The 12,379-nt window shown below is 35.1% G+C and overlaps 1 protein-coding gene across 2 annotated transcripts in view; it reads right to left on the bottom strand.

Moving 5' to 3' along the window:
- LOC106464620 (SHC-transforming protein 1-like) overlaps positions 1 to 3,648 on the bottom strand; it is a 60,136-nt gene extending 56,488 nt beyond the window's left edge. For both annotated transcript variants that reach the window (XM_013924778.2, XM_022392847.1), the window contains exon 1: positions 2,872 to 3,648. In XM_013924778.2, coding sequence (XP_013780232.1) covers positions 2,872 to 3,366 — 495 coding nt within the window. In that variant the 5' untranslated portion in view covers positions 3,367 to 3,648. The remainder of the gene's footprint in view (positions 1 to 2,871) is intronic.
- Between the last annotated feature and the right edge of the window lie 8,731 nt (positions 3,649 to 12,379).

Raw genomic sequence — 12,379 nt, 5'->3', positions numbered from 1 at the left:
GGAGGGCCTGACATGGTCTGGTGGTTAGTATTTCACATTCAGTCCTTATTGATTCAGTCAAGTATCTGGAGGGCCTGACATGGTCTGGTGGTTAGTATTTCACATTCAGTCCTTATTGATTCAGTCAAGTATCTGGAGGGCCTGACATGGTCTGGTGGTTAGTATTTCACATTCAGTCCTTATTGACTCAATCTAGTATCTGGAGAGCCTGATATGGTCTGGTGGTTATTATTTCACATTCAATTCTTATTGACTCAGTCTAGTATCTGTAGGGCCTGACATGGTCTGGTGGTTAGTATTTCACATTCAGTCCTTATTGACTAAGTCTAGTATCTGGAGGGCCTGAGATGGTCTGGTGGTTAGTATTTCACATTCAGTCCTTATTGACTAAGTCTAGTATCTGGAGGGCCTGAGATGGTCTGGTGGTTAGTATTTCACATTCAGTTCTTATTGACTTAGTCTAGCATCTTTAGGGCTTGTCATAGTCTGGTGATTAGGGTGCTCGACTCGTAATCTGTGGGTCATGGGTTTGAATCCCCTCATCGAACGTGCTCACCATTTCTTGGTAAAGAGTAGCTCAATAATTGTCGATGGGTGGTGTTGATTAACTGGCTTCTTTCCCTCTAGTCTTTCACTTCAAAATTGGGGACGGCTGGTGTAGATAGCCCTCGTGTAGTATCTAGTATTTTTGGATAATTACCTTTTCAAGTCTCAGTGCTACACAACCGTATGTAACAACGTTAACTTCTGCCTATACAAAAGTTATTTATGTTTTCCCCCAAAAAATCCATTTCATTTATATAAAGCAATTTTTATTTATTATTTTTCTATGTTTTGATGTTTAAGGTCAAAAATAAAATAAAGTAGTGCATGAGACATATCATGTAATGTTGCATTTGGAGTACAAAAGTTTGGTATACAATTTTTGTATCAATACTTCATCCATCTTTGACAATGGCCCGTCATGGCCAGGTGGTTAGGTCGCTTGACTCCTCATCTGAAGATCTTGGGTTCGAATCTCCCATCTCACTAAACATGCTCACACTTTCAGTTTAAAGAGTAGTGGGTGGTGTTGACTACCAGTCCTTCCCTCTATTCTTTCACTGCTAAATTAGGGACGGCTAGCGCAGATATCCCTCGTGTAGCTTTGCATGAAATTCAAACCAGCTTTACAACTAAGGTTATATTTTAATGTTACCAAATTCAATTATTAATAGCAGTTTCTAGTATAGTTGTAATAAAACTTATAGTATTTAATTTTTGATGAGATAATTAAGTATAAATATTTATACGTGCCTTACTGAATACTGCATACTAAAATATTGGAATATAAACACCAGTTCCCATGGAAAAAAAAGGTTCCATTGTACTGCTGCTGAGCTTCGTGATAATATAGATTTTATTAATGACTAAAATGCATTAAAAAAGTAAACGAAAAATTTCAATTTCTTTCATATGATAGAAAAACGTTTAAAACATTTTCCGTTGTGGCAGCTGAGGCATTAACTTACCGTAATTTTTATAATCAGTCAATTCCTGAGGTGTAACCATTTGCACATATGCGTATATCTTTCTCTATTTAATTATTTTTCGTTTTTTTTAAACACAAATAAAGAGGTAAAAGGGTATTCCATTGTAATTTTTGTCATTTCATAATGAACAATTTAACTGCTTTTCTAGCGTCATCTCAGAGTTTTGGGATGGCCCAATGTTGAACGTCATTTTTTGTAGTAATTTCGGTATTTCGGGATTTAACCCAAGACCTTTCGCGCGCCAATCGAATGTTCTACCATACTGAACTAACCTACCAGAGATATCTATTGCTGGTAAAGCATTTTTTAAACAAGTCAAACGGTCACAGTCTAATGGACTCATTTCTGAATATTACAGAATGTTTAACATTTTGTTATAGTCGTATGCCTTATTCAGACTCTTACTTTGTAAAACCAGTGAGTTTACTGACTATTTTTGAATTTTGTGGATTTCTTGAGACATCAAAGTACACCTTTGAGAGAAAAAAGGGACAGTTGCCAGGATCCTGCTACTTGTTTAAATTTTAAATGCATTACAGTTGTTACAACAATTTTCATATTACTATACAGATAAAAACATTGTAATCAATAACAATATATGAACAGTTAATTAGATTACTTTGTCAACAGAAAGCTTTCTAACTTAACTTCGTTTGTGCACATGTCAGTCGTAACCATACGTTATTGTTTGCATAAACGTGTGTTACACCTAATACAATCAATATAGTCTGTCTGTAACGTTGACATCTTACTGGTTTTGCGACATTTCCCCAAACTGCCTCGCAAAGGTTTTGTTTCAATTATTTATACAATAACACATTTATAAAAACAAAATAAAAAAGTGTATGCACTGTGACAGAAACATCACACAAGTTTGTTTGTTGAATTTCGCGCAATGATATTGAACGGCCGTTTGCGCTAGCTATTTATAATTTAGAAGTGAGAGACTGGAGGAAAGGCAACTAATCAACAATACCCATCGCTGATTGTCCGTCACATAATAACGCCTCTACGGCTAAAAGGGTGAGCGTGTTCGGTGATAGGATTCGAACCTGCGATCCGCAGATTGCGCGTCGAACACCCTAACCATCAAGCGATGCCAGCCCCATCACTTAACTAAATTGTACGAACAATACTTGAAATATCACTTTATCGAACCTGTGAGTTAATCATTTTGAATGTGGCTAATCATCGATATAAATATTTGCTAGTGCGCACACGTTCCATTTTATAAATGTCAGTAGACAAACGTCTGCAATAACAGCATATAAATAAACTTACACGTGCGGCCGATAGCTTTAGTGGCTTTGCCATAAAACAAAAATAAACTATCACTTACACGTATCCCGTAGCATACTCCGTCATCTCTGATCTTTTGATCCGGATGAAGCCAACACCGTGGAGGGCTGTTGAGGAAAGCGTTAGGTCTAACAATATCTGATCTTCTTAAATCAGAGGAACTCGTAAGATTACTGCCGTCTCCTGCCAAGTGGATCTTCGTGCGGTTCATGGAGTCGGTCCTGTGACAGGATGAGTCGAAAAGTTGAGGCGACGAACCAGAGAACCGAGTATATCGATACGCAAGTTCTGGACCCTGGTGTACCGAGATCAGCCCCTTCGCTTTACGAAGAGCCTCCTGTTTTTCGATGTGTTTTGTGTTCTTGGGTTTGAAGTTTGGCAAGGGCTGAGGGGAAGTCGGTAAGGACTTGGGCCTTGGCAAAGTGACGGTAACGTTCGACTTACGAAACGTCCGCAATGGCGAGTTTCTTAGTGGCACATGACAATATTCATCTTCTTGTAAGTTATGGTAAGCAAAAGGAAAACACTTCAACATTTTCACGAATATCCTTACGCCATTTACGGTTACTCAGTTTAAAGTGTGACAACAGCTGATAGTTTTACAATGTCAAAAACACTAACAAATGGCCGAACATTGCAACAGCAACAAACGACTATAGCTAAGAAGGTCGAACTCGAGAAAAAACGTAGTGCAGATATAGCTCTTATCCATCCAGGTTTCTGCACATCTTCCTTCGCACACTTCGTAACCTAGACAACGAGACTAAGGACTGCAGCTAGAGTGGCCGCCCACGCTCTGTTCTGCTAGCTTAATACTAGTACTGAATGAACGCGGCTCGCGGCGCCTGTTAGAACAGGAAATGAAACGTTCGAGTCTCGTAGCTGCGGGGATTAATGACACTAGAGAAAGGGAGCGGAAATGACCTGCTATTTCACACCAAACTGCATTATCTGTACTACGCTGCTTATTCTACACTCTGAGAACACATGACAGTTCTGCAGGATGTAACTAAATGAACCATTTCCTACATTTACTCATAAGGTGTGTGTGTGTGTGTGTGTGTGTGTACAATCAATCTATATAAAAACCACAGTGGATAGTTGCCTCACAATGACAATCTGTTACTGTAGTGGTGTCACTTTCCCATATGTCCTTCATAGGCTTTAGAATTACTAATACATTCCCGGATCCGAGTCAGTAGGTTTCTTTTCGTCTACAAATATTGTGATACTATTATCTGATATCCCAGTTCGGCGTGTATGTGATTGATAGAAGTGGCCAATTAAACTATTTATTTCCATTTAAAGCTACTTTAACATAATAATTACAGCATTAGATAAAAGTACAAAAATTATAGAAATGTATGTGTCCTAGTTTGTGACCATATTTCATTTACAATATGACAACGGTATAATTTCATTTTGTTTTTATTTGTTTGAAGTTAAGCACAAAGCTACACAATGGGCTATCTGTGATCTACTCACCACGGGTATCAAAACCCGGTTTATAGCGTTGTAAGTCCGCAGATACACCGCTGTGCACTAGGGGGGGGGGGAGGCACTTCGTTTTTAATGGACACAAACTCAAGAACTAACCAATGCGTTTCTTCTGACATTTACATATTAGTTAAGTTTAATTCAGCACATGAAAATTTAATGTATTCAAAATATAATTTACATTGAATTCAGAACTTAAGACGAAAAAGTGTAAAGACGAGCGGGTGTAATTGAATTAAATATATTTTTCTAGCTTTACAAACATGTATAAAATATTACAAAGAATTTATATACGATCCTGCGAATCATTGAAGCATATTAAAATGAAAATCCATTAATAAAAGAACAAGTAGCAGTGGCATAGGAAGCGGAGGGGGGACCTGAGCCCCCACTTTTCAATCTGAATCAGTAAAAATGCACCATAATTAGAAAAATTGCTCTCACGAAAATCAAGAGAGTGCATAAAATTTAATCCAAAACCCAAGAGTTTCTAGTACTCTAAAGCCAGCTCTGGACACCGGGCGTAATGGGTGCGCCTATAGCAAACATTTCCTCTTTTCACTCGGTCAGATGAACCTTGCCCCCCCCCCCCACTTTTAGTTTGCCTCCTACACCTCTGAATAGTTACATTAAATTGTTTGCTTACAGCCACAATATTTGTAGTGGTATTTGAGTTTTTAAAATGAATTAAAAAGGGCTAGTGTATTAATTCTATATTTCAGTTGGTAGTGCACTCGTCTGGTGTGCAACAGATCTCAGGTTTGGTCGCAAACTGAAACAAAAAGGGGGGGGAGGAAGGATTACCACAGAAAAACTAGACCACAAGTGGAAGTCATCCCACGTCCCTAAGATAAGACCTGAGGATGGTGTTTGTTTGTGAGAGGGGAAGGATGTGGCAGTTTGAGCTGTTTAGAAAAATATTTCTATTTAATTAGCCCTTTAGCTTAGTTGTCAGAACATTTGTTTGTAATATGAGTAGTCTCGAGTTCAAATCCTGACTGCGGGAGACACAAAAAAATTAATTTACTACCCAAAAAAACATATATATTCACTTTGTTTCTTCTAATTATTGAGTGTATATTTGTTTTCAAGGGCTTACATTTTATTCCGAACTTTTTGTATAGGTAAATGTAGTAGCTCTTATATTTTATGAATGACCTTAAGTAAAAATTAGTATATATACGTATAAAGTACTTTTTTCTCTTTCCCAAACTCATAATATATATTTTTTTGTTCCCTCTAATATCGCCTCCCAGTGGCACAGCGGTATTATCTCCGGACTTATAACACTAGAAACCGGGTTTCGATACCCGTGGTGGGCAGAGCACAGTTAGCCCTTTGTGGTTAAAAACAAACAACGAACTCTCTAATATCATCGTTTCTTGTCTTGTTTTGTTGGGAAAATGTGTAAAATGCATTTAACACTTCTGATTAAGAAATAAACTATGTGAGAAAATTAAAATGTAATGAAATATTTTACAGGACTATTACATATAAGTACGCAATTACTTTAATAATTTTTCTTTATTCGTGCGAATTTCATATAGATTATATAAAAGGTTTACATGAAGGATTAATTTCCACTAGCCCCCACTTATCGATAAACATGCGACCTCTTGAAATATATGCTAATTCCTTACTTAGCAACAGTCACGACGTCACACAGAAAAAACAAAACAAAAATGGCAGAGTAAAGAACCTCTCATTTTAACTAAATAGAGCGACTCTTTTTAAACCGGAAGTTAAAGACCGAATCCTCTTCCTCTAAATTTACTGTACCAGAAAAAGTATGTCAAGAAGTAAGCACGAATAGTAAACGTCTTCACATTGTATATCAACCAATTACTATTTTTTTAGATAATTTTTAAAACTGTATTACTGCTAACGCTCATAAATAAAGTTAACCTTATTCAAAATTACGTTGAATAAGGTGATGTTAATTATTCTCAAGAAGTACTTTTTTTTTTCGTGAGGACCGATGGATACGGCACGAAATAACTTCCCCGGATATGTTATTCTTCCGTATACGGTTAGTCGCACTTATATAAAATTGAATGATACTGTAAGCTTCATTGTATTCCTTTTGTAATAGGTCTTTATGAGAAATGACTCAGATTCCGCAAAGCAAAAGGCTAGTTTTGATTGATTAGGAAAGATGTCTACAACTGAGATAATGTTAAGTTTATGGATTTTTTTTTTCACTGGTATTGACTTTTGCAAGCCCCCCAGTGGCACAGCGGCATGTCTGCGGACTTACAACACTAGAATCCGGGTTTCGATACCCGTGGTGGACAAAGTACAGATAGCCCATTGTACAGCTTTGTGCTTAATTACAAACAAACTTTTGCAAAGATTGTGCAAGCTGTTAAGAACCAAGTAACTGAAACTGAAGTTTGCGTCACACTCATTATTCTTTAATTTTTGTGTATTTTTCTTTTGCATAAAATATTCATTGTTTTGTCCACAATAAGTGGTTTCATAATTACACATGTTCGTATCTTAGTCTGTAATGTGAGAAATATGATTTATTTCTTCGTTTGTTGTACAAAAGCACAGTTCAACAATTTAAAGTATGAAAATTATTTGTACGAAGCTTCAGCTAATATCAAAGCATAAAGATGTATTTAACAATGACAAAATTTGACTGGAAAATAAAAACTAAAGCTAGAAATGATGGAACCGAAAACTGCCAAAGAAGTATGGGAAAGTGTATTGTAAATAATATATTCCTTATCCTGACAAGAATTTTTTTAATTTCGTGATCACTATAGTTGCTAGTTCAGCCACTAGATGGAAGCAAACAAATTTATCATTACGAATTGCAAATTGTTCCATGTCAAAATAGTGCACCTGTTTGAAAATTAAACATTAGCCATAACAGACTTCTTGAAAATAATCTTGACCGCTAGTTTTTATACATTAGTGGAACATACAGTGAAATGGTGTTACAATCAATATTTTACCAAGGTAAATGAGGTGAGAGATTAAAAAAAAAAACTGTAAAGCATTGCAATCAAATAGGATCTCTATTTGCGACAAAAGCAGCAGGAATATAGATATACTGAAAACAATGTTTACAAACTCAGCTAGATGAGTTTATTTAGATTATTAAAAATTTCTTTTTTTGGTTGCTTTGGTGAAAAAGAAAAATCTGTAACATACAGTTAGTCTGCTAAAATTTAATAACTAATTAAAACCAACGTTTCATATGTACACTTTGTAAATATGAAACGTTGATTTTAATTATTTATTACATTTTGGACAATACACAAGTGCCGATCATTCATATCTAATTAGTCTGCTATATATTACCGAATAATAAATTAGGCGCAATTCCATATTATTATTCACATACCTAAACTACATGGTGACTTTAGAGGGGCTCAAAAACAAAAGTCAAGTGACGCTGATAACACGTGATGAGTTTCTAGAAGGATCATGAAGGCTCGAGTATTTGCCAGACGCCCTCTATTTTAATATATAAGCCCGGCAAATAAAGTGGAGAGAATAGATAGCAGATTGAAGAGATATATAGAGACAGATAATTGAGTCAAGTGAGCGGTAGTGACCGTAAGTAAAGTGCGTGAATTATAGCGTGTGTTTAAGTGAAAGTGACTATGGAAATTCTGTGTATTGCAAAGTTGTACCGAGAAAGAATAAACTAGTTTTATTTAAGAAAAGACTTGTATCGCTGAAGTTCCTCGCGAAGAATTTATACCGGAAACTAACAAACGAGCAGAGACGTAACATTTAGTTTGTTAACCCAAGCTGTGGTGATGATCTCTGAATAGTCGAGACTGCAGTCCGCAGAATAAAGTACAGCCAATCAAGGAAAGCAATAAATCTGTAAATCACAAATGATATATTAATTTTACCATTGGAAAAAAAAAAGCTGTAAAGTTTATATAGTCACCGTAGAGTTTAATTTTTATCCATTTTAGTGCTGTTTAGAACACCTATAGTTGTTATAACATAGAAAGTTTATAGAATTGATTTTTTTTTTTGTTGGTGTATAAAATAAATGCAAGATGTACGAGAGTATAAATAGCGACTTTCAAACACAAACATCCCTGTTTATCAATGCTAGGATTTTTTCTTCTTCTTCTTCTTATTATTATTATTATAAGTAATCATAAATATTGAATTTAAATTTAAAAAGTTTGAAATGTTTGTTTCTATCTATTTTCATACCAATCATATTTCTAGTAATAAATATATAACATTTGAAATTGCTGGATTATAACCCGACTGAGCTAATTTTTTAACTTTGTTTGATTTATTTAGCTTACTTTGGGACCATATGGTCGACACCGACTAATCCACAACATTACATTATTACAGTGGAAGTTTTCTTTTACGTAAAAAATACTTTAAGTTTGATTACAGTGCTACGCAATTAACTTTTGAAAAGTTATCTGGTATCACGCCATCATTGTAAAAATGTCATTACTGTAGTTAGTGGAGTAGTTCAATATTATTGCTACTATTAACACAATAATACTATATATATTATCTGAAAAGACTTTCTAATTTTATTTTTATTCATTCCTTGATGATACTTAAACTTTTTAAGTTAACGTTATAACTATTGAATGTTTTATTATTATTATTACATGCGTGTGTTAAAGATATTGTTACGACAGCGGAAGTCACGTGACGCTGCTGATGAGTTTCTCGAATGATCGGGGAAGTCCGAGATGCCCTCTTCATTAGTATATAAACCTGGCAGTGAAAACCAACGGGGTGAATGAACAGAGAGCAGTAGTTGCTTTGAGTTCCGTGTAATTTATGATTCTGTCAGTTTCGAGCTAGTGTGCCGTAAAGTGCGTGTTTTACACTCACCGAGAGCGAAGTTATCGAGATTGTGAATCGCTGTAATTTATAGCGTGTACTATAAAAGTTAAGTTTAAAGTGACGAAAAACGTACTGATTGTGGAACTACTGTGTACTGAAAGTTTGTATCGAGGAAGAATAAACTGGTTTAATCGAGAAAGGACTTGTATCGCTGAAGATACTCGGAAAGAATTTCTACCGGAAACAAACAAACAAGCGGTGTAACAATTTTTTTTCACCAAATGTAAAATTCGAAAAAGAATCTGTGACGTTGAAGCCTAATGCATTTCTTGATTGGCTGTACCTTCTATTATAGACTGCAGTTTCACCTATTCAAAGCTCATCAGCCTCTTATAATTGCGAAGTGTATAACAATATTTATGGGATTTTTAGCCCTTTTAAATTCACCATACAGTAATCTAAATTAATTTAGTTATAGGCGTAATGTCGTGGCATTGCGTCTACTTCATTATTCGATATTATAGAGCAGACCAAACTGTTTAATAATTATATATGTATATATAATATACGTGTGCGTGTGTGTGTGTTAAATATTTTTCTTTTTCACCAAAGATAAAAAAGAGGCCTAACTATTTCTTTAGTCTGCTGACTTATGCTGTGCCGACGAGCCTTGAATAGGAGAAACTGCAGTCCTAAGCAGAGGGTACAGCCAATCAAGGAATGCATTTGGCCTCTTGCGTCACAGGTTCTCTTTTTCAAGTTTACCTTTGGTCACGAAGAAAATAAATATTTCACACACACATTATAAAATCATTAAACAGTTAATTCGCTAAATAATATCGAATAATGGATTAGGCACAATTTCATGACATTATCCATATACCCAAGTTAATTTAAAAAGGCTCAAAACCGCATAAATGTAGTTTTATTTTACAAGATAAATGGTTGGTATTCCAATGCTTAACTTTAAATATAGGCTACTTGAAGAATATCACAAAATAATAGGTTTTTAATTTGTTCTAGTACTCATTTGCATAATAAAATCAGTATGATATCTTCATAATAAAGTTAGCAAACGAAAAACAAAACAAAAAAAAATTACTCTCCATACCACAGAAATAAAGCCAATAGAACATAGATGAGACAATTTCTTCCTCAGGGTTAACTTATATCCAGGGTACGGTTCATTCGACCGTTTAAGAGTTTGTCCCTGAAGGCAGTGGCGTAGCAAGGGTTCTCACCACCCAGGAGCAGACACTTGTGGCGCCCCCACCTCTGAAATTTTTTGTGACTCATTACCTACTTAATGACAATTACAAAAAGAATTAATTACCGCCTTACACAGGCCTAAAATAAAGACACAATATAACATCTTACAATATCACAACTGTAAACCTAGAACTAATGAAGTATAGCCTACTAGGTGTACTTACATAATTTGTAAACCATTTTGATATTTAAGTCATCCAGTATTGTTCAAAATCACATAGCTAGAGTAATCTTTCAAGCATGCAGAATAAATTTCTGTTATATCCCTAGTTTTGAAACTTATGTTTTATATGAGAAGCCAGTCACTTGTGGTGTACATGGATTATAAAACAGATTGATAAAATACTACTTTAGTTTACAAATAACAAATTTTATTAGTTTACAAAACTGTACATATACTTAACTAGATCTTGTACACGTAGCATTCTGGTATTCATGGTTACATCATACGAACCTTTCGTGCTTTTGCATTAAGTATTTGCTTTCGTATTAAGTACGTCTTTTTCAATACTTAATATTGCCAAGTTACTGAGTCGTTCTTGAGGTTCTCAAGTATGCAAGATTTAATTTCAGCTTGCTGAAGGACCTTTCAGAACTAGCAATAGAAACCCCAATTGTTAACAAAATCTGCAATGCAATTCTTAAATTTGGGAAAACATCTTCACCATATGAAATTATAAATGTTAGCAAATCAGTTGCAACCATTGTTTCAGGAAAATCGGTCTGTGTTCTTTTACTTATCAACATTCTAAAGTCTTTCATTTCTCTGTACAATTCTGGTCCATCAATATCACCTGGATAGCTCTTTGCTAAGTCAGAACATTTGTCTTACAATTTTCCGTCTTCGAAATCTCCAGAAACAATGTTTTGCACATCTAGTAAAAATACAAACCTTGAATCCAAATCTAGTAAGCGAGAAAATCTTCCCGTTATTTCTGTAATCAAGCGATCAATAACATCCTTCATGATGTGATAAATTTCCTGTTCAGCAGTCAATCCAGCATCATCTGCATTTTCACCTGGCATTCGTTTACGACGTATTTTTCTTCTTTCAATGGTTAATCCCCATGTTTCACATTGATTCTTGCCCACTTTAAGTGCTTCTTGACAGGACTTTATGTGAATCTATCATTTTCTCTTTCAAAGAATCAAGATCAGCAGATGCTTCTCTAAAATTCATTTTTGGGTCCTGAAGACGTTTCTGCACTTGATTGATAGATGATAAAAGAATTCTCCAAAAAATACATAAGTACAAGAAAATCAAATGTAAGCATGCGTTGCAGAATATTATGAGCACCACATTTTGTTTCATCCGTGTTGACATTCTCACTTAATTGCTCTAAGAGTCCTAGAAAGTCATCCAGTTTTTCATGTACAACTTTTACTGCCTTTTCTCTTGCACTCCACCGTGTTTCTGATTCACGCTTGACAGAGATTTTAAGCTCCTGATGCAGTTCGTCCCACCGAGTTGATGAATGAGCAAAAAAATTATAAATGGCTTCAATTATACCAAAAAAGGTAATAACTGTTGTTTCCTGACTTGCAACATGAAGAAATGCTAAGTTCAAACTATGGTTGTCACAGTTTATAAACACTGCTTTTGGATTTTTGTTCAGACTTCTTTGTTGAACGTCTGACAGATGACAGCATCATTATCATAACGTTGTGAACAACAATCACTCAATAAAATTCCATCCGCTTGTAATTTTGTGCTTATTGTTTTCTCAATATTGGAAGAGTCTTTTTCCTTTATCTGTATAAAGTCGATAAATGACTCTTTGACTACTACTTTTGTTGTCTTAAAACAAATGTCAACAAACCAAATCACTTGGGCCAGATCAGGTGTGGAATCAAAATAGTATTTGTTTCTACGAATTGCTGACAAACAATAATTTCACACATGTGAAGCCATAGAGATTTATAAACTCATTTTGGATTTCAGGAGAAAGATAAGGTGTTGACGTTTTGCTTGTTTTTAACACGCTCTA

The sequence above is a fragment of the Limulus polyphemus genome, unplaced genomic scaffold (assembly GCF_000517525.1).
Source record: "Limulus polyphemus unplaced genomic scaffold, Limulus_polyphemus-2.1.2 Scaffold62, whole genome shotgun sequence".
NCBI lineage: Eukaryota > Metazoa > Arthropoda > Merostomata > Xiphosura > Limulidae > Limulus > Limulus polyphemus.
This window is presented reverse-complemented; position numbering and strand designations above follow the sequence as displayed.